Raw genomic sequence first — 21,687 nt, forward strand, 5'->3', positions numbered from 1 at the left:
GACCGCATCGTAAATGTCACCAAATTTCTGCATAAGCAGCCAGATTCGGGAATCATCACATTTCCTCTCCTATCTACTGACAATACATGGCTAGGATGTACCAGAGAAAAGTTCTAGTCAGTACATTTCTTAGAACAAAAGGGCTCAGTAATTTCAGAGCGTATGATATTTCACAATGTGATCGGAGCTTATATCCGATTCAATAAGATTCATGGCAGATCATCACAGTGACGTCATGAACGAATCCCGATTCTCAGGAGCCTCAAGTTCCACCACTTCTTCCATACTGTCCGCATGCATTCTCGAGAATATTTTTAAAAAATACCAATAATACTCTATAATTTATGCACGCTCTTCAGGGTCACGAGATCTTGGCACATTTATCATGTTTATATCGGTATAGTTAACCGCGGTTAATTCGCGGTTATGAACTTTTGTTCCCTCCCTAAATTCACCGCAGTTCTGCGGCCACGAGATCTCATGGCCATACTCGCACCGAAGCGGCCATGGTGCGGAGAGATTATGGTTAACCGCGGTTATGCCGCAGCCCAAACATCTTTTCATGGACAGTAAATATTGAAAATTTCTTGCTTTGTCTAGACATAAAAAATAACCGAAAACCCGTCCCAGCCTTCCCTCTCCGTTCATCCACTGTTTGTCTCGCCAACTTTGTTATACTTGGACTTCAGTTGATTCAACAGCAATATAGAAAGTCCTTCAAGGGTGCCTGCCTGGTTAATATCCTTTAGCGAGATTTCAACCTTCATTATCCGTCGAGTCCAATTCTTCAATTCAATGGCCGTCAGGGAGTCAACAGTGATTGCTGCCATCTGCTCATCGTCAAGCTCCTTACCCGGTAGTACGTAGTCCGCGACGGTCCGGCGCACCACACTTCTCATGTCATTTGTGTATTCCGCATCATCAAGCTTATCTGGAGCCAGGTCCACTTGAGCCAGAAGAGCACGAAGATGATCGTGTTTTGCCTGGCGTTGGACTGCAACTGCAGACTGAAGGTTTGCGTACAGGGAGAATCTGGCGTCGTGGCCCCACAAGGGCCGTGTCATAGTGTCAGAGATAGGCCCCCTATGACCCATCCCTACGACAAGGTTGCCAGATTTTGTGTTGCACGGAGAGTCCTTAATGGCCACTTGGAAGCCTTGTAAGACTTCCTTCTCGTAGAGAAGAGGGACTCTCCCCAAGTTCGCATTCTGGAGGTAATCTGGACGCCGACTGATCACTCCAATGTCCACAACAGCACCCAGATTCAGCACTGAAGCAGCCAGCCCCCGTTGCCGCCGGTATTGCACGAATGAATTCATGAATGCATTGGCGGCGACGTAATTGGCTTGAGTCAAGGACCCTGAAATCCCTACTAGCGAGCTAAACAGGATGAAGAAATCTAGGGCGGTACCTTCAGTGGCGTTGTGAAGATTCCAAGTCCCAGTCACTTTGGGCAATAGCGCTGCTGACCAGTCATTGTATGACATGTTCTGGAATGAGACGTCCTTCAATAAAGATTAGAATCTAAAATTGCAAAGTCGACAACGGGTTAGGCATTACTTACCTTTAAATGGATTGCCATTTGCACAACTCCAGCGAGACGTTTAGTGCATTGAGACACTGCTCTTTCGACATCTATCATGCTGGTGACAGTACCAGTAACGCAAATCACTTTACAGCTCTGGGCCTCAAGTTCACGTATAAACTTCTCATCATCATCTGATTGACCTGCTGATCGGGAGAGATAGACCAGCTCCCGCGCACCATGCTCCACCAACCACGTGGAGATAGCGCGCCCAATACCGCCCAACCCTCCAACAAGCAGATAAGATGCGTCCGAAGGCAGATGTGGTGCTTGTTTAATTGCCGGGCAGGGAAGAGAAGCTGGATTCGACGGCATCTGGATTACGATTTTACCCATGTGGGTGCCGGCCTGCATGTAGCGCATAGCATCTTCAATACGGTCTGCATCAAATACTTGAATGGGGCGAATCGGCTGAATAACACCCTTCCTGAGGTATTCAAACAGTGTGTCTTGGACACTAAGTTTGGCGTCAGCACTCATTGTGTTCTCGTAAGGCAGACGAATTCACTAACCGATCCCGGAGCTCTAGGTTATGCGTAAGGAGATGCAACATGTCCACGCCAACAAAGGTACGATTGGCAAGGAATGGGCCCATTTCGAGGGCTCCATGTGTCATGAAGTCGCGTTTTCCAATCTCGATCATTTTTCCAAAAGGTGCGACGCATTCCCATGACGCATGCAAGAGTTTCCCAGCCAATGAGTTCAGGACAATGTCCACCCCCGTCCATTGGTTGCTTTCATAAGAGCAGGTACAAAGGAGCTGTCCCGTGAGTGAAGTATCCTTTCCCTGGGGATACCAAATGTCTGGGAAAGATATTGGGCCTTTTCCTCATTACCAACTGTCGTGTATATCTAGAATCTCAAGTCAGAACTAAAGTTAATATAACAACAAGGACAGAAACAGCGATACTCACCTCAGCACCAATCGCTTGACAGAGATTGATCGCTGCTAAGCCAATCCCACCTGTACCCGAGTGAATAAGCACAGACTTCCGCCCGTACTATGTTAGCCCATATCCTTACGAAGGGAAACCACCATCTAAGGCTTACCTGTCCCTTCTGTAGATTTCCTACATAGAGGAACGAGTAGAGGACTGTTGTGTAAACAGACCAAAATGTCACCACGTCTTCGGCAGCCATATAATCCGGATACTTGAGGCAACTCGACTGATGCAATATCGTTCTTGTTGCTAGGAAGCCAAAGCCCGCCAGGCAGACTTTGTCGCCAGGTTTGAACTCTGCCACGTTGGTGCCAACACGGCGGACGGTGGCCGCCGCCTCGATACCAAACTGGCCTGGGTTTCCCACTAGGCCCATGGCAATCATCAAATCCTGATTAACGATTCAGCACATCTGACCCCAATATAATTTAGGAAATAAGAGTCGAAGGGCCGGTCCATACCATGAAATTCAATCCAACGAATTGAATGTCTACCTCTACTTCTTCAGAATCCAACTGAGACTTGAGGTTTTTAGGCGCCCATTGGAGGGTCTCCAGGCGACCAAAAGACACAATATCCAGACTCCGGGGCGTATCAGGTGGCAAGGTAATGGCGAGTTGCTCAGATATTGGAGTCCAATGATCTCGGATAGTATGAACCACGCCATCATGCAAGATAAACTCGTACTCAGTATGTGGTGGCGAGGCTTGTCTGGCAGACTGAACCTTTTCGTAGACATCAAATAAAGATGCAACTGCCCTTGAATCCCAGGTGTCGACCTCCAGGGTACAGATGTCCAGGGGCAACTCAAGTCGCAGGGCGCGGGCCAGTCCTTGGATCATACCGGAATGCGGCTCATCACACACCACGCGTGAGCCTTTAGTAACCCACATAATAAGCGAGTCTTTGTTTTCAACAAAGAATCGCCGAAGAGAAGTGAAAGAGTCTTCTGTGGTATCTCCCAAGAATGGCACTGGTATGTCCAACAAAGACACTACACGCTCGTGTCGCTCTCCTGCCTGGTCCAAGGTGATCCAGTTCACTGTGTACCCGCGAGATTGAAAATGCTTCTCAACTTCAATAGGCCACTTTGCTGTTCGGTCGTCGGCCAGGAGCGATATTTGCTTTGTAAAAGTTATTTCAACAGCAGGCCTAGCAATCATGCTGGCTACCGACCGACAGGGAGGCTCAGCATCGTACACCACCGCATCTATGCCACCAAAGCCAGCGGCACGCAACTCTTTATCCCACCTTTCCGGTGTGACAAAAGGCTGGTTTGGACGGTCGTCTTCTTCACCAAGCCACCAACCAGGAAGGGTGCCCTAGTCAGTGATGTCAGCAACGTAGATGTGTTATAACAGATCTCAAGCCTCACCATGATATAAGAAGTGGTTGGAAGGTCTATGAAATTAGATTAGTAAGTAGCTCTTATTTTACCTCATGCAATTATTACCTACCTGGATTGATCTCATGAAACAACAGTCGGCCGTTGGACCGCAAAAGCTTTCGTACTTGTTCCAATGTTTTCTTTAGATTTGAGGTAGCGTGGAGAACCTAATACACGACTGATCAGTATCGATGAGTGAAAATAATAGTGAGATCACTCACGTTGGATGCAATGATCAAATCAAAGCTGTGAGGTTCAAACCCCTGTGCCACTGGATCTCGACTGATGTCCAAAGTGCGGTATTCTATCTTCTCTTCGTGTTTGAAAACTTCCTTTGCTTTGGCCATGAAACCCGGGGATATGTCAGTGAAAAAATATTGAGAATACATGCGCACTCCACCAGAGGACTTCAGACACGGGAGGGCTTTCTTGGTTCCAGAGCCAGAACCAGCGCCAATCTCCAAGACCCGCAAGGTAGGGTTCGAGTGGCAGAGCAATGACAAGAAATTGCTCCAGCTGATCCGCTCATCTTGGGCACTGTGATAGACTTCCCACCGGTCGTTCTGCATCAAAGCTTCCAAGGGAGATTTTTTCCCCTCATAAAATCTATGCTCTGCGAGAAAATATCGCTCAGCAAGGATCGAATGATATCAGAAAAGTGCGTAGGATCTGCGTCCTCTTGTATATATTGCTCCAACATCTCTATTCGGCGGATGGGGTCTATGCAAATCCATTGGGGTAAGACCGAGCTGAAGGCTTGCTGGGCTTGGTTATTTTTGACGTCTGATTCCAGGGCGCGGTGGAATTTTTGAAGTTTCAAAACAAGAAGAGTCTTTGTTTCGGTAGCTTCTGACCAGTCAAATAGGGACTTGAAGAGCTCATGATTTCCTGAATTGATTTTGGCCGACTCGGCAAGAATCCAGGCCTTCCATTTCATGAGGTGTGGCTGGTCCGAGTGGACATCCTTGAGGCGGGTCGCCATTGCAAGAATGTAATGAAAGCATATCAAACCACCTGCCTTCAAGTGGTCGTCTAATTCATCATCTGCTGGGGGCTGGGGCAGCAGAGTGCAGGCAGGGACTAAGTCAATATCAGGCTTCAGGTCCATTCGCGATGCGAGGCGAACGGCAGCTACGCCAGAATTCTCTGGCATCTCCGCGCCAAACAAAAAGCCGCCCTTCATGGAAAAGGCTGTTTGGTCATTAATCACGCCAATGGCGTCACCTAACTGGCCCCCACGCATGCCTGGTCGAGTCTGAACACGTACTGTCATATTCTGTGCCCCTCTGCCCACGTAGATGCTCTCGATCATTGCCGGTATGTACATCCGAGTGAGCCGAGAGGGAACTCCAGATGACACTGCAATACCCATGAGCTGCAAGCACTGATCGATGGCAGAAGGGTGCTGTAGGTATCGGCTGGCATGCAACTCCCGAGTATCAGTCACAGTAGCTACAGCAGTGGTGCTGCTGGGATCAGCCGTAATATCCTGAAGCCCTTGAAACCGTGGCCCATATGCCAGACCATGCCTCTTAACCGTCTGATACCATCTTTTAGAGTCGAGGGATCGAGGAAAGGGATGTATAGGCTTGGCCTCGTCAAGATAATCTGCCCCCGCTCGGACCTGACCCTGGCAATGTGTTGTCCATAACGTTCCATCGTAGGCCATGATCGTGAATCCGTACCAATCAGAGCCCACCCCATCAGCCAATTCGATGGGTTTTAAGTTTGTGATCAGCTCGGTTGAATGATCATCAACTAAGATCAAGGGAGCCTTGAAATGGACATTTCGGAGAGAATACCCTGTCATTTCAGGGTGCAATTGCTGGACCGCTTCTCCAGCCATGGTAATATATCCAGCTCCAGGGAAAGTGACTTCGTCTCGTAAGGTATGTTCAGAAAGCCATGTAACGTTATCAAGATGGAGCATGTTCCGCCAAGACGGCTCGAGATCAGTCGACTCCACGATGCGGGAGCCCAGAAGCTCATGATGGGACAACGGCCTGGACCTCCAGTCGCGCAATACTCGCACTTCTTTCAAGTGGCGACTATCGTGCTGCCATGGATACCTTGGCAGGTCTTTCAGGACCACCCCCGACCCAACGACAGCTGATATGTTGACCGAGATGCCAGCGCTAAAAGCGTGGCCCACTGTAGAAAGTAACTGTGATCGAGCATCATGGTCATCACGTACAAGAGTGGGGATGTAGAACGGCGCCTTTTTCGTTGAAGTGGACTGAAAGATTTGCCCCAGAGGCCCTGCGAGAGCTGAGTGTGGGCCTATCTCCAAAAACACTTGACTCTGCTTCCCTGTGTTGCACAGGGACTCCACTGCTCCTGAAAATAGAACAGGTGATTCCAAGTTCTGCCTCCAGTAGGCAGCGTTCAGTTGGCGTGGGTTGACAATAGTCTCACCTGTGACACTTGAAGAAAAAGGGATCATGTATGAGCTGGGTTTAATGTATTGAGAAATCGCCTCCTCGTAGAGTGGACCTAGAGCGGACATATGATCTAGATAGGGACCAGTCAGACCTAGAGAAACTGGTAAGATTCCATTTAGACTCACATGAATGATAGGCAATTGAGACACGGAGACGCCTGGTAAAGGTATCGGGGTTCTGGTCTTTGATACTCTCAAGTACCTCGTCCAGGACGTCTTTGTCACCAGAGAGCGTGACGCTTCGCGGGCTGTTCTCGCAAGCCAAGACGACTCCGTCTTTCAGAAAAGGGACAGCATCTTCGCGACTCATCGCTACAGCTGCCATTGCCCCCGTTCCTTCTTGAGACTTTGCCAGTCTCCCCCGATAGTAGGCAATGATAATCGCACATTGGGCAGTGATAGCGCCAGCGGCGTAAGCTGCGGCAATCTCACCACTGGAGTGCCCAACGACGGCGTGTGGCTCAATCCCCCATTCCCGTAGGATGTTGACGAGACCAACCTGTAGAGCAGTACACAGGGGTTGGGCCAATTCGGCCTCATTGATCCGCGATGACTCCTGGTCCCGCGCGAGCTCCGCTATTTTGAGATAATTAGAGTCATTCTTACTGGGAGAGAAAGTGATATCCTGCCTTTTAAATTCCAATTAGGGGGCTGCTCCAGCTCTTGGAGTGCCTGGTCCATTTCTTCGATCGATTGTGTAAAGCTGAGCCCAGATCTCAGAAGGGTTCTGCCCATGCCCGCCCACTGCGCTCCCTGTCCAGTGAACACAAAATTGACGCGTGGAGCCGTAGAGCTTGGCGTAGAACTTTTAAAGGTCGAGGCGTCAAGAGGCGTATGAGGATGGGCCACGGTGAAAGTTCGATGCGACAGATGATCACGACGTACTCCAAGGGTGTATGCAAGGTCATGGAGAGAAGAGGGTTGATTGTTGGCATATTGGGTCAGGTCGCGGACACGCTTTTTCAAGGCGTCCGGGCTATGTGCCGTGATTAACAATAGCTGCGAGTCACCAGAAGACGTTGCCGATGGAGGATCCAAGCCGACAGAGGCACAGGAATCCAGAACGACGTGGGCATTTGAGCCTCCAATACCAAAGCTGTTGATACTGACTCTCTCAGAACGACCTTTTGGCCAAGGTATGGCCTCTACTGGTACCTCTAATTTAGCCTCTTCAAACGGTATTTTGGGGTTAGGAGTATCAAAGTGGATGTTGGGAGGAATGATTCGATGCTCAAGCGCCATGACCGCTTTGATCACGCTAGTCAGACCCGAAGCCCCCTCAGAGTGTCCGACATTCGGTTTCACCTAATACAATTATCTTTCTGTTCATGCACGACAATGTTATTATATCTTACCGCTCCGATAGTAACACCGGCGCCTTGAAAAAGCTTGGCGACAACAGACGCCTCTACGGGATCTCCTGTCCTCGTTCCTGTTCCATGGAACTCAAAAATGCAGTTTCGTGGATGTCCTTGATCCCGGCATCTCGATAAGCCTTCCGAATCAGTCTTTCCTGTGAGGTGGGACACGGATGGGTAATGGTCTCAGTTCTGCCATCGTTGTTGGTGGAGGTAGCTCGGATCACCGCACGAATTGGGTCATTGTCCCGTAAGGCGTCACTCAGGCGCTTGATGTAGATAGCATTGATTGCTTCACCGCGGCCGTAACCATCGGCTTCGGTGTCGAAAGTCCGACAAATACCGCTAGGTGAGAGGACCATATTGGTGTTCATAACGGTTGTCATCGTCGGAGTCCAGATCAGATTCGTCCCGGCGACGATAGCGCCCGAGCAATCTCCGGCTTGCAAAGACCGACACGCTTCGTGCAAGCTCACCAGGGAGGCCGAGCATCCAGTCTGGATAGTCATACTGCATTCCCAGTCAGACGGTTGTGACAATCAATTTAAGGACACGTACCTAGGACCACAGAGTTCGAACTCATAGGATACCCTGTTAGACAGACCGAAGCCTCCAGTACAAATGGGGTGCGATCGGTCTACTGGCTCGCCCGTTTTCAAGGCCACTTCGAGCCAATCTTCTCCAAACACCCCCACGTAGCAGCCAATACGGCTTCCACGCCAATTTTGTGCACCAGCGTTTTCTAGACATTCCCAGACGACTTCGAGGAGAAGACGTTGCTGCGGATCCATGTGAACCGCTTCTTGCGTGGGTATAGAAAAGAAAGTAGCATCAAAGCAAGCGGGGTCTTCCTGCAAATAATAGCCAGTAACCGGAGCCTTTGAAGGATCGAAGAAAGCCTCGACGTTGTAGCGGGTAGAAGGAACAGGGCCATGCCCATCTCGCTTATCGATTAGCATATCCCAGAATTCTTCGCTTGAGTAAACACCTCCAGGCAGCCGCAAGCCAACACCCACAATGGCAATTGGCTCCTTGGAAGAAGCATCGCCATCTCGACAAATGGAAGTGAGCTCGGGTAGGTGAGGCATTGTTGAGATTTCTTGGAATGGAGGCCGGAGATATAGAGTGGTGTGAATCAACGGCCAAGCAAGCGTAGATTGAAGGACATAATAACTTGCTATAAAGCATGCTCTGCTATCCTAAATACTCTTACGGGAACACCAGCTGCACTGGGCGATCACAAAATGGAATACGTAGCAAGGAGGTGATAGCGTGCCAGTTCTGCATGGTACAGTAGCACGAGGTATGGATCGTTATTGAAGCTTTTCAGCCCGTACCTTGTGCAGGACTACAAGACAGGCAAGTTTGACGTATCAGAAGCAACCGACGTGCAAGCCCAACAACTCAACTTGGGAATCAACATACGGCGGGAGTCTGGTAAAATCGTGACAAGATCTGCAATGACAAGCTGACCGCTTGTTTGCTTTTCCCTTCATCTTGGCATGGATGAATATCGGCATTTTGCTACATGCTTTCCAGGTTTTGTTAACCGTCGTAATATGATTCATCGAAAAGGTAATAGTTGCACTGACCTCCAACACTTCACTCTCTTCCCAGTTGTGGATGCGAAGGATTCCTTGAACTTGAGTTGATGGTTGGAAATTGTGACAACCCACACCAACCCCGGGAAAATTTGAGTCGACTGCATTTCCTCTGGCAAAGTTCAGAATATTCAGTGATACAACAAACTTGCATTTTTTCTAGAGAAAAGTCCGCCTTTAGCATATTTCTTACAGCGAGAAAATGGATGTTATCTCATAATGTAAGAAGGGGTGGTCCGGGGACTTTGGGAACGGCTGGAGCGAAGATTTTGACCCCGTTTGCAGTACGAGGCTATTGTAATGGGGGATTCCCATTCAAAAAGGAATTATTCTGTATTTGGACTAAGGCAGTGTAACGATCAGAAAAGATGAAGCCCAAAAGCTTGGATTATGGCCGCCTGATTCGTGGAGATTTCGAGAGTTCCGGCGCTATTGCTGTTACGTCCACCACCCAAAGCGTTTATCCCTATCGCTGTATTGGTTACAGATAGCAACAACGGAGCCACGATAATTCTAGAAATGTTAGCCTTAGCAAGGAGCAAGAGAACAGGAACTGGGGCTCGTACATTTCGCTGACAGAATATCCTGCTCTCACAACATCAAAAAGCTCGCGGCATTGATGGATGTATTGACCCATGCGCTTCGGGAGATCCTGATCCCACAGCTGGCTGCTTGTAAGCTACTCATTGATTTTCTTGCACCGTGTCTCTGAGACCCATGGAAGCCTCCTGACAAAAGAGGCGAGCGAGGTCGCCACTGAGTTTGCCTTGGCACAGTCCAAGAAAGGCTGTACACGCTCAGAATGATCAGATGTGGCTCTGATAAAGTTATCATCACACTTGGCCTCGAGACCTTGGAAGAGCTCGTCAAAGAAATCCGGAGCAATTTGCTTGTCTTCCATAATACCAGTGGATTCGGAACCGTCATTGATAAGAGGCTCGATGACAGCTGACTTCGCATAGAGATCCCAGTGCGACATGACAGGTTCACATCCAGCGTCACAAGAAAGGACTTGCTCGTGTTGGATAACAGTGCCGGGGATGTCGCTAGAGTTCTCATCAAGCCGATGCAATAGGTTCCAAGGACAGCGGCCACAATTGGAGAGAAGCCCAAGCACGTTGCGGCTGCCCAACCCCCCCAAATATTGCTTATTTTCCCAATTTGGATGCATAAAAAGATGACTAATCTCAATAAATAACGGTAAAATAAGGCTGTTCTGGTCAGAACAAGTATGACTTCCATCTTCGCCATGATAAATAAAGGAAATATTTAATTATACTACCGTATCCAAAGAAACTAAATCTCTAGGCGTAGACAAATAAATCTCTACTCGATTTCGCTCTGAGAAATGATAGTACTACTGAGGTATAGTGAAGTTTCGAGCTCCACACCCAGAGAGCCACGTCGTCTGCAAAGCGCAGATCAAGGAGACAAGGTCTATGCTTCAAGTGTCGCACAAGAAGGTCTATGCTTCAAGCGTCGCACAAGAAGATCTATGCTTCAAGCGTCGCACAAGAAGGACTATGCTTCAAGCGTCACACAAGAAGATCTATGCTTCAAGTGTCGCACAAGAAGATCTATGCTTCAAGTGTCGCACAAGAAGATCCGCACAAGAAGATCCGCACTCCCCTAGGGCTCATAGCGGACATATTACGAGTTCGAGGTCGACAATCAAAGTCAAGGCATAGGGAGATCCACAAGGTTTCACTGCTGCATCCCGCGTCCACATTGTACACATAGCGCCACTCGCCACCACTGGCCCCATAATACCCAGTGCGCTCCTATCTCTCACACCTTTCATGGTATATATTTGCAAAGGACAATCCGCCTCGTGAACCAAGAAAAGGCACCCGAATGCCTAGACTATCTGCTCATAAATGGCTCCATCCGATGCAGTCCCATTTTCCGCCAAGGAATGTGTCTATTGGCTATCTCTATGTGGCTTCGCTCTTGTGCTCTATGTCGGGGTCGTTGCTCCGTACCGACTATTCCTAAGCCCTCTGGCTAAATTCCCCGGTCCTCGTCTAGCTGCTGCTACGAGCCTCTACGAAATCTACTTTCAAATCGTCAAGGACGGCAAATTCACCTGGCATATAAATGACTTGCACGATAAATATGGTCCTGTGGTCAGGATAAAGCCTAATGAGGTGCATATCAAAGACCCCGAGTATTACAACACTCTCTATGCTGGGCCAGGCAAGCACCGCAACAAGGACTCCGGTTTTAGTTTTATCACCTACCCCCAATCTCTCTTCTCCACCAATGGCTATGAGCTTCATCGTATGCGACGAAGGGTTCTGGGGCATTTCTTCAAAAAGAAAGCTGTTTTGGAGATGGAACCGCTTATCCAGGCGAATGTCCATGCCCTATGCCGGCATTTCTCAAACGGGCTCCAGAATCAGAAACCCCTAGAGCTGCATACCGCCTACGAATGCTTCGCTAGTGACACCCTTTCGCAATATGCCTTCGGCCAGCAACATGGCTTCCACTACCTTGATCAGCCCACCTTGTCAATAACCTGGAAGAGCAGAATCACTTCAATGTTCAGCCTTTGCCGGCTTGTGCGATACTTCCCAGCCTTGAGCGCCATTGCACGCCTTTCCAAACCCATTGCCACTTTAGCTAGTCCCTCGTACAAGCACGTACATGAATTTGAGCAGGTAAGCTGTTTCAGTCCTGACGATTATTTCATGATAAATGACTGTGAATTTAGGATGTGAGGCAGCAAGTGCGAAACGTGATCAAAGAGCACAAGAAAACCACCAGCAACAGGCCCGCCGCCTTACCCATTGAGAGACTCGGGTCGATTAAGCTCCCAACACCCATATATTACGCAGTCCTCGCCGATCCCACCATACCGGATAGCGAGAAAAAGTCCGCACGGCTGGAAGACGATGCCTTGTTTCTTATGATGGCCGGTACCGATGCTCCAGCTCAAACGCTCGCGATTACCATGTTCCATATTCTCAATACTCCTTCGGTTTACCAGAAGATCAAAGCAGAGCTTTTCTCTGCTATTCCGGATATTACTACCGCGCCCTCTTTCGCCCTCTTGAATAGTCTTCCATATCTGGTATGTCGTTCCTACACACCTGGTTGCTGGCCAATAGAATAACAGGAGTCTAGAGCGCTACCATTCGAGAAGGGCTTCGACTGTCTTCAGTCGTAACTACCCGTCTTCCACGAATAGCCCCGGATGAGGTTCTACAATATCAACGGTGGCAGATTCCAGCTGGGGTACGCAGAAACTTTCATTTCTTATACATAATGCTAAATTTCTATAGACTCCAGTGAGCATGTCAACCTACTTCATCCTCCGCGACCCAACGATCTTCCCCGAGCCTACGAAGTTTATACCAGAACGCTGGCTGCTAGATACTGAGGACCTAAAGCGGCTACAGCGGTATCTTCTGCCCGCGTCGAAGGGTACACTCGGTTGCCTCGGACAGAAGTAAGGCCTGTTCCCCAGAGAAAAGTCCTCATTGTTGTATCTAACTGTGAGATGCAGTCTGAACTGGGCGTGGATGAATATTGTGATTGGTACGCTTTTGAGGAGGTTCGACCTTGTTCTCTATGACACCACCGAGAGAAACGTGGAGATGACAAAAGACAACTTCATTGGACAGACGGAAGACGGTATGAATACAGTCCAGGTGAATGTTTTAGAGCAATACACTCAGTGATTGCAAAGCAAGTAACCTGGTGGATGATATGTATTGAAGAGGGGAACGCTCGATGGCAGCACGCGCTGAGACGTGCGGGTCGATTCAGCAGAAAAACCACCAAAAAACACACGCGTAGCAATCAGGAAACAGCGAGAAGCCCAAATGTAGGGGTCAGGTCGGGGGAGGTGTAAGAAGGTGTATTCTAGAACTAGCTATCCGGCCACTGTATACTGCCGGCTATGTCACATAGTCTGGATGGCACCCATGTAGTAGGGGGAGGGGGTCTCCCCACTACAATATAGATTCTCAAAGTTTCTAAGGTCGTCAATAATTGATTTTATTGCTTATCCTAAACCAAGTTCCAGGTAAATATTTTTTTCCTTTTTCCTCAACAGCGAGAATACATTGCCTTTTCAAAGCCGTATATGGCGGGCCGTTCGTCAGGGCGCAACCTAGCAGTAGAACCAAACCAAACCTACAACTGACCGCTATCCTCCGTCAGGGGCCCTGGAAGATGAATTTAATTATGAGTGAAGAGCACGCAATGGTAAATTGAGCCACATAAAGTATACGGTTATTGTTCAGGAAAAATCGCTGATTCTCCCGCAAAAGGCCTGCGTGAGTATATGACGAACAGAGAGAGGGGTCAAATACCACTAGGACACTTCGGGATAGGCTTATTCATCGTTCGCCGAATTTCCCTTAATGTGGTTACACAACACGCCACAGTTCGATAAGGGAGACCCCTGAGATCGCTCAACTGATCTTAACAACCTTCAATCAATCATCTGATTCTATTTGGATATCTTCAGTACTAGCCAGTACATCAACTCCTCATCCTGACAGTATATAACAATTGGCTATAGTAAATTTCTATTACCCGTGAAGTCCGTGGGGGTGATTCTATTTGTACTTGGGCTGGCAAATTTATATCCATAACACTCCACTTACTCCAACCACCTATCTGTCCAATGGCACCACCTTAGCCTTGAATACGACACATATTACTAGTAAAATAGTCAAAATTGAATGTGCAAAAAGCAAGTGCAGCCGGTTTTAAGGAGAAATTCAATCATTTATCTGTGCTTTCTAACCGAGGCGACCTATCATATGCACTAAACATAAGAGCGTTTTGGCGTAGAGGACCCCCTCCTGGGTATCTAGGGACAAGGTCGTGGCAGGATCTCGATGAATTGATTGCGGAGTTTCGCTATAGCTACAAAGTCGGTCAGTTCCTGTGACGAAGATTCGACACAACACGACGCATATTTGTGAAGGGCTACGGCCGAATTGATTCAATTGAGCGGCGCCAACATGCTGTTTATCTGAAGCTTAGAGAAGTTTAGAAATAGGCGGTGGCAAGCGGTGACTAAATATCCTGGGGAGTTGATAGATCACATCGCACAGGCTTGGCCTGGGCAATAGATCGGGACCTGACCCGTTACATGGTGAATGACTTCCGGGGACCCGAATTGACCTGCTTCGAGAAATCCAAGAGTGGACAAAGTCACCACAGGGAAATACATATTCTGGTGGAATGGCATGGCAGGGACAGGGAAATCAACGATATCCCGAGCAGTTGCAAACCATCTAAGCTTCTCGGGGCAAGCTCTTTCGAGAGAGGTGAAGAGGACCGAGGAACTGCAAAAAAGCTTTTTCCCAACATTGATCGAGCAAGTGGTCATCGGTATGGGGCTATTCTCCGGCTCTTGCCACAAGTTCAAATGCAATTAGGCTGGGCTTTGTAGAGATCGTCAACTTTGACGAGACAGGCTTCGCGATAGGCCTCACTGCAACCGCAAAAGTCATCACTCGTGCGGAATACTACGGTAAGAGATCGATGCTACAGCCATGGAATCGTGAATGGGTGACTGCAATCGAGTCAATCTGTGCCGAAGGTAGGCTCTCCCGCCATATATCATCTTCAAGGGCAAATTCTTCATCGAATCGGGGTTTGATGACCTTCAGGACGGCTGGAAAATCGATAAAAGCGCAAATGGATGGACTACAGTTGATATTAGCTTTTATTGGCTAAAGAATCACTTTATTCCACACATTTATGGCCGGTCAAAGGGTAAATATCGGCTACTTATCCTTGTTGTGACACCAGGCACTTGCTGCGCAGGAATAAAGCCGCAACATCGGAAATAATTCCTGCTCTATGTATGAGGAGAGCCAAGTTGATTGAAAATCAACTTGAACTTCACGTTGTATATATACCCCCATGTATTCCCTCAAGAAGATGAATCAAGCTTCCTTCGCATTACAACAATCCTTGATGGCCATGTCAGTCATTTGACGGCTCAATTCCACCATATTTGCAAGGAGCTTGATACTATACCGATTTGTATGCCTGCGCATTCATAGCAATTGCTTCTGACCGCCTCAGATGCCGTAAAATCTCTCTCTGCGCACGCCAAAACGGCTCTTTTTGTGGACTTTCCATCGGCGCGCACACGTACTCTCGTGGAGAACATGTACCATTGGATGAAAACTTTTATCAACACGATATTGTAAGCAGTAGTCCCTTCCTCAAGCCCATAGGTATCGTGAAAAGGGGTTCCGCTAGAATCAAGAAACCTACATTGCTAACACGTGGAAAAAATAGAAATATTGTGGCCGCTTACTCGATCCAAAGATTGAGGTACCTCCTATAAAGGTGTTTCATGGGTGTCCTATGACGCGAGTGCTTTGAAATCGGCAGAGCTGGCCCAGCTTCTGTGGTTATAGACTGCTAGTCGGTTGTATTGCATTGTGTCTGTCTTTTTTTTTTGGAGTATTGGGGTCGAAAAGTATTGATAAATGAGGATTGTTAGCGGTGGTTCATGAGCTGGGATCTGGAATGAATGGTATGACAAGATTGAGCGGTGAACAGGCTCTATTTGTCTCTGGGGAAAGCAAAGAGCTGAGTTTGATCTCCGGTATCTTCGTGCAAGGCTGCATCTTCCTCGATGTTGGTATGTGGATGCAAACTCGTGGTTGGCTGGGCATACTTTCTGTGGGGCTGACCGGGCGTTTGTCTGGTCTGCACTGTTTGTTGGTGTTTCTACTGGTGCATTGGTGTGTCCCCAAGATTGCATGTTCAACGATGGCACGGTGCCGGAAAGAAAAGAATATCTTCTGTCTATATGCTCCTCTATTTCCTCAAGTCCTGCGTCTGTTAATGAAAGTTCGCGTTAGACGAAGTTCAAAGATTAATAGTGGTTACGATTGAGGCTCTGCGGCAGTTTCTGCCCGAGCCTGTAAGTCACCGCCTTCTCGAGTCCTCTTTGCCGATCATGTTGCTGCACATGTCTCCCTATCTGAACTGCCCTTGTTCACCCACTCACGTCTTGCGCCAGAAGCTGTCTTTTTAAGACACCCATCGCGCGAAACTACCTGGTCAGGACTCATGATATATCCCAGGAAGTCTCGCGATTTAGCCTCAACTATCAGTCTGGACTATTCTGCCAGAAATGTTGAATAGTACGAGCAAAATGCTCAATTTGCTTCAACTCAAGCTTTAAAGCGCGGGCGGGCGGTGGAAACACATCCGCTCTGCTCTAGTTAGTTACCTCATTGGCAACCCTTGCAGTTGAGTCATGCCTCGATTCGTGACTGATTTTCATGATTCACATGCACGTCCCAGTCCCCCGGCCGGTTCTTCGCAGCTCTCGAGACTGTTATGGTGACAAATGAGGCTCAACGAAACTTAAACTTTTGCCATCCTTCCTATTTTAAGCCAGGATGCCACATCCGGCGCTAGTGTCAGCGCGGGGATGAGAAGATCGGCAAGGGATGGCATATGTACGGGTTCCCGTAGAACCCGTAACAACAAATGGCCAGTGGACCACTCTGTCGCGTGGTGATTCGTGAGTCTGGGGGTGCGGGCGTCTCCCTTCCACCACTATCCCTTGAAACACCACCTCCCCCTTCACAGCGATCCCCCCTGTGGAAGTGTGGAGCCCGTTCCCCGGGCCCAGACCCCGCTCTGGCACCATTCACTCACAACTTCGTTAGTCTTTAATGACCAGATCAGGAAGCATCTTGTGATTTTGGGGCTGGCCCACCTTGGTCGATCAGTGGGGTTTCCCAGACCCTCGTGGTTGGCCCGGATCTGCTTCATGCAGCGAAAGTACATGTGCATGCCGAGTCGCGCTGCGGTGCGCGTGGTATGTGATGAAGCTGTTTTCCTGTTTGGACTGGATAGCTCATGGCCAAATTAGTCAGTTACCCATGCAAACAATGGATGGGAGCTATTGTCCTGGAGACCACCTGCCAGAGATTCTAGAATCTGTCGAGCATGATGAGCACTGGAACATTCATGGATTAAACTCCGCTGGTAGTTGTTTCAGGCAGGTGTCACTCGAACGTAGGATAATAGTGTCGCATGTTTCAAAATTCCTCAAAACGCATGCGAAGATCGTGGCTCTCCCACCAAAGGGGGCATTGGGTTCCAGCAGAGGTACCCTGGAATATGCTAATGCTTAAGCCACGCCCGGCCCGGAACGTTGGCGGGGAAATACATACCCACGCGGCGATGGATCTGCGGGTACTGCATTTCGAGCCTACTAGCTCCACCTTTTGTTGATGGACCAGTCTAGGGCAAATAAGGGAACCCATGATGATGGATGATCCGCGGGCGTTCAGCCTCGACCACCTACACGGGACTTGCTTCCCCGGTTCCGCTGTCCCCAGCCCTTGACTCCTCCCATCCGATTTGTCGAGGTGTCGATCGTGCCAAAGCCGGCTCGAACGGGCTAGACTGATTGTGCATTCTTCTGCAATAGGAATTGATCGGGTGTATTTTGCAGCTTGAAATTGAATAATGCCTTTAATCGTAGGGCCTCTGGCCTGTTTTGTCTTTCGTAGGTAATATTGTTTATTTAAAACCCCCGTTTCATAGAATACGGAATTTCTTTTCCCTCTAAACCTCCAGGTTCTCCTATTCCCTCCACGTTCATCATTCAGGGCGTCCACTCGACCATTCATTCTCACTGCCAGTCCAACGGTCGGCAGCCATGGCAGGCTCCTCGCACAACATCTGCCCAAACAGTCTAGCTCTACAGTCAGATGACAATGCCTGGGAATCTGGCTACGCAGACGTTCCCTGGTCCAACCCATCTCACTACTCCACCTCCTCCGGGATTGCGGTCGCACACCACTGGGACCCACGAGATACCCAAGTGATTACGAATATGCCTCCTGCCGCAAAATCCCCCAGTTCCAACTCCATGATAACCCCTCCCATGACCCAGTACCACACGAGCTGCCTACCCTGGTCGATCGCCAGCCCCTGCAACTACATCCTGCCCGATGCGCAGAACACGACCCGAGTTTCGAATCCTGCTTTAGGTACCCCGATGACCAACACCTCGTCCCTGCACTCCTCTCCGGAGGAGTCCCCCGACTCCACGACCTGCGAACATACATGCGAACACGGACTTACGCCACATCCAAAACGCCAAGCCCTTGGTGTCGAGTACGTTTAGCCTCCATTTCTTCAAACATTCAACATGGCAGTGTCTTACATACCTCACAGTCCGAACCACTTCGGTCGATACAAATGCCGATGGGAGGGATGCCGATACACTGGGTCATTCTCACGAGAGAATTGCCTCTGGCGACACATCAAGTCCTTCCATGTTTCTCCCGAAGAGTACCGATGCCCTGCGCAGAACTGCAAGAAGACATTCGGTCGGAAAGACAAATTTGAGAGTCACTGGCGACTGTATCATATTACCCACGGTAAGGGCGAGCCATGCTCTTGCCACTCTTGATTGCCTTCCACTTTTCGCAACTTCTCTTCTCTTCTTCCTTTCCACATCTCTTTACCGTTTCACGGCTTGGGGCCTTTTCCTTGTCTTGCACCCATTGATTGGGCTGCCACGATTATGAAAACCTAGAAATATCTACGATTACATCATTTCTTTGTCTCCTCGTTGCTTTCAGCATGGTGTTTGAGGGGCTAATGGCTAAAGGGTTCATGAAGGTCTTCATTGTATTATGTCGCATCTGCTTTCTGACGATAGAGGATCCGACATAGGTAGTAATGTCACACGATCAACACTAACAATTTCATTCACGCCACGTAGCCGAAAAAGACGCCACTTTAAGAGACTACAATCAAGGTTAACAAATGTGCGTTGTTAATCATGACAGTAGGTTTGCAAACCCATGTTCATTTGTTATAGTTAGCCAGTGTAGTGTTGCTTGAGTCATGTCGATATATATTTCTGCAGAAGGTGTGGAGCTGGCCGAGTGGGTCATTGTTCACCTGCAAGCAAGAATGGAAGTTGGAAGGCGGTGGAACCGCATATGTGATAGCAACCAGTGGATGAACAAGTCTGATTTCGAGTACAACTCCTGAGCTAACAATTTATAAGGGGTAAAACAAATTAATAATGATGATGTTTATCCAGAACCACCCACTAATATCCTGTTGAAGTTGAGGATGCCCTGGTAGTGATAGTGACAAACTGAGAAGGTGGTCAAATACCACTAGGACCCTTCGGGATTGGCTTATTCATCGTTCACCCAATTTCCACCTAGTATGGTGTCATAACACGCCATAGTTCAACTATAAAGACCCCTGAGATCGCTCAACCGATCGGGGGACCTACAATCAATCATCTTATTCTGTTTGGACATCTTCAGTACTAGCCAGTACATCGATTCCTCATCCTGACAGTTATGAGCCCGGACTGCCTGACTGTATGAGAGAGATATATCACCTACCTGCTCTGTATCTCGCAGTCAACGAATCCCCGAAGCACCTAACACGGTCGGATACCCCTGAACGCTTAGCCACCCCTTGTGAGCTCTTACGTTCAGCACACAGCGAGATCCGCACCGACAAACATCCTTCGGAAACGTTATATGAGGAGAATTCGAGTGTCTGAGCTATATCTTTTGCGAAGATGTCTGATATCGCGAGGGAAGATCTGATGCAGGTCCCGCTTGACCAAAAGCTTCAGTCGGAAGCGCAGTGGAGGGTCTGGATAGGCCATATCAAGTCAGCGGCTGTTGCAGAAGATGTATGGGATTACCTTGATCCTGAGAAGACGGACGAGGAGGTCCTACAAGTGCCCGAGGCTCAGGAAGAGCCCTCACTACCCCGGGATAACCGCCAACGAGAGAGAGATATTATGGAGCTAGATGATGCTGAGCTGAAGAGATACACGTTCGCTGTTCAAGCGTACGATCGTCGTAATCAGCGCCGGCAGAGGTTGTTAAAGACTATGTCACGATTGAATGGCCTTATCACCCGCTCGCTAGCCACAGAACATCACTATCTCATTGTGGGAGAGGACTCACCGCGGAAGAAGCTACTGAAGCTATCTGAAACGTTCAAACCAAAACCTCAGAATCGACAGCAACAACTTCGCCGTGCTTGGAGAGAGATGATCAAACAAAAGCCTTCAGGTGATACAAACCACTGGTTAACTCAGTGGGTTAGCCTATTCGAAGAGGGCAAGATCGCGGGCATACCTGACTGCTCACTTGGAGATCACTTCGCGATACGAGACTTTCTTGACGCTATACAACCAATTGATGATGGCTGGTGCATAACCTGGCGCGAAAAGCTTGCAGATAAGGATAAATCTGTCACATTTGATGAAGTTATAGCTAGCTATCGCAGCCGCCGTGGAGATCTTACAGTCTCTGGAGGACGGAAGCAGCCCAAGATAGCTCTAGCTTCACTGAATGGTGAACCTGAGGCTAAGCCTGCAGAAAAGGCCTATCGCAAGAAATGTCCGTGTGGTAACGCACATCCTCAGCATCACTACTCAAAATGCTTCTATCTTGACGAATCACTTCGACCAGATGGATGGAAGCCAAGAGAGGGAACTGTTCAACGCATTCCTGAATACATAAAGCAGATGAGTCCTCAAGATCAGGAGAAAATCGCCAAAATACAGCAGAAAAACGCTAAATCAGCTCACCTTGCTGGTTCGGCTCAGCCAGAGAATCCGTCCTTAGCGTTCTTCGCTAATGATACTCGAGCTATCGCAGCGTCAGCAGTGGACGATGAGCTTCTCAAAGACAGCTGGATTCTTGATACCGGAGCCACCTGTCATATCTGCAACGACCGCCGACAGTTCTTGACCTATACGCCGCGAAATAGCACCGTTAAAACCGGTCAAACAGTGACGCCGATGATAGGCTATGGGCAGGTCAGGATCACTGGGAGACACCCTCGTACAGGCGCTACAGTGCCTATTACCCTGGATAACGTGTGGTACTCGCCTGGCTTCCACACAAGCTTGATCTCACTCTCTGTGATCGAAGACAAAGGATTCTGCTTCAAATCTGCTGAAAGAGCGATCTTTAAAGGCGAAGAGGCTGTTCTTGAGATAGGGAGATATCATGGTCTCTACACAGTCATATATGATCCGAATCACCGAGCAGCATTTTCGGTACGGCATTCGGAGAAGCCCCATCTCTCAGTAGCCTCAGCGCGGCGCTGGCATCGTCGGTTAGGCCACGCCTTTGACCAGAAGATTGAAAAGCTACCAGAGATGGTTGATGGAGTCAAAATCGATGGGATCTGCGAAGATAACCGTCATGACAACCCTGAGAGATGTGAAGTCTGTCAGCTAACCAAGGCCAAACGTCAGATCTCTCGCAGGACTACTGGAACACCGTACGGCAAGTATGGGCGTATCCACTTTGATCTTGTCCAGATCGACCCAGGTTATAATGGAGATCGCTGGATGACGCACTTCTA

General features: G+C 48.8%; 4 protein-coding genes across 4 annotated transcripts; 2 read left to right on the forward strand and 2 right to left on the reverse strand.

The window, feature by feature from the left end:
* Positions 1 to 644: 644 nt before the first annotated feature.
* On the reverse strand, positions 645 to 8,799 carry N7532_002307 (type I polyketide synthase; the record flags this gene model as incomplete). The annotated part of the gene is made up of 14 exons (XM_056614801.1): positions 645 to 1,505; positions 1,565 to 2,042; positions 2,098 to 2,372; positions 2,500 to 2,586; positions 2,636 to 2,917; positions 2,988 to 3,848; positions 3,902 to 3,927; positions 3,984 to 4,080; positions 4,135 to 4,519; positions 4,612 to 6,424; positions 6,480 to 6,909; positions 6,960 to 7,611; positions 7,766 to 8,221; positions 8,270 to 8,799. The coding sequence occupies 14 exons, from the start codon at positions 8,797 to 8,799 to the stop codon at positions 645 to 647; spliced, it is 7,233 nt and encodes a 2,410-aa protein (XP_056477773.1).
* Positions 8,800 to 9,991: 1,192 nt separating this feature from the next.
* On the reverse strand, positions 9,992 to 10,291 carry N7532_002308 (uncharacterized protein; the record flags this gene model as incomplete). The annotated part of the gene is made up of 1 exon (XM_056614802.1): positions 9,992 to 10,291. The coding sequence occupies one exon, from the start codon at positions 10,289 to 10,291 to the stop codon at positions 9,992 to 9,994; it is 300 nt and encodes a 99-aa protein (XP_056477774.1).
* Positions 10,292 to 11,189: 898 nt separating this feature from the next.
* On the forward strand, positions 11,190 to 13,511 carry N7532_002309 (cytochrome P450; the record flags this gene model as incomplete). Its single annotated transcript, XM_056614803.1, has 6 exons — positions 11,190 to 11,972; positions 12,026 to 12,385; positions 12,439 to 12,549; positions 12,597 to 12,763; positions 12,821 to 12,948; positions 13,480 to 13,511. 6 exons carry the CDS (start codon positions 11,190 to 11,192, stop codon positions 13,509 to 13,511), a joined length of 1,581 nt encoding a protein of 526 aa, XP_056477775.1.
* Positions 13,512 to 17,977: 4,466 nt separating this feature from the next.
* On the forward strand, positions 17,978 to 18,448 carry N7532_002310 (uncharacterized protein; the record flags this gene model as incomplete). Its single annotated transcript, XM_056614804.1, has 1 exon — positions 17,978 to 18,448. One exon carries the CDS (start codon positions 17,978 to 17,980, stop codon positions 18,446 to 18,448), a length of 471 nt encoding a protein of 156 aa, XP_056477776.1.
* Positions 18,449 to 21,687: the final 3,239 nt, after the last annotated feature.

This window comes from Penicillium argentinense, assembly GCF_028826775.1.
Source record: "Penicillium argentinense strain IBT 30761 chromosome Unknown utg000003l_segment0_segment0, whole genome shotgun sequence".
Taxonomy (NCBI): domain Eukaryota; kingdom Fungi; phylum Ascomycota; class Eurotiomycetes; order Eurotiales; family Aspergillaceae; genus Penicillium; species Penicillium argentinense.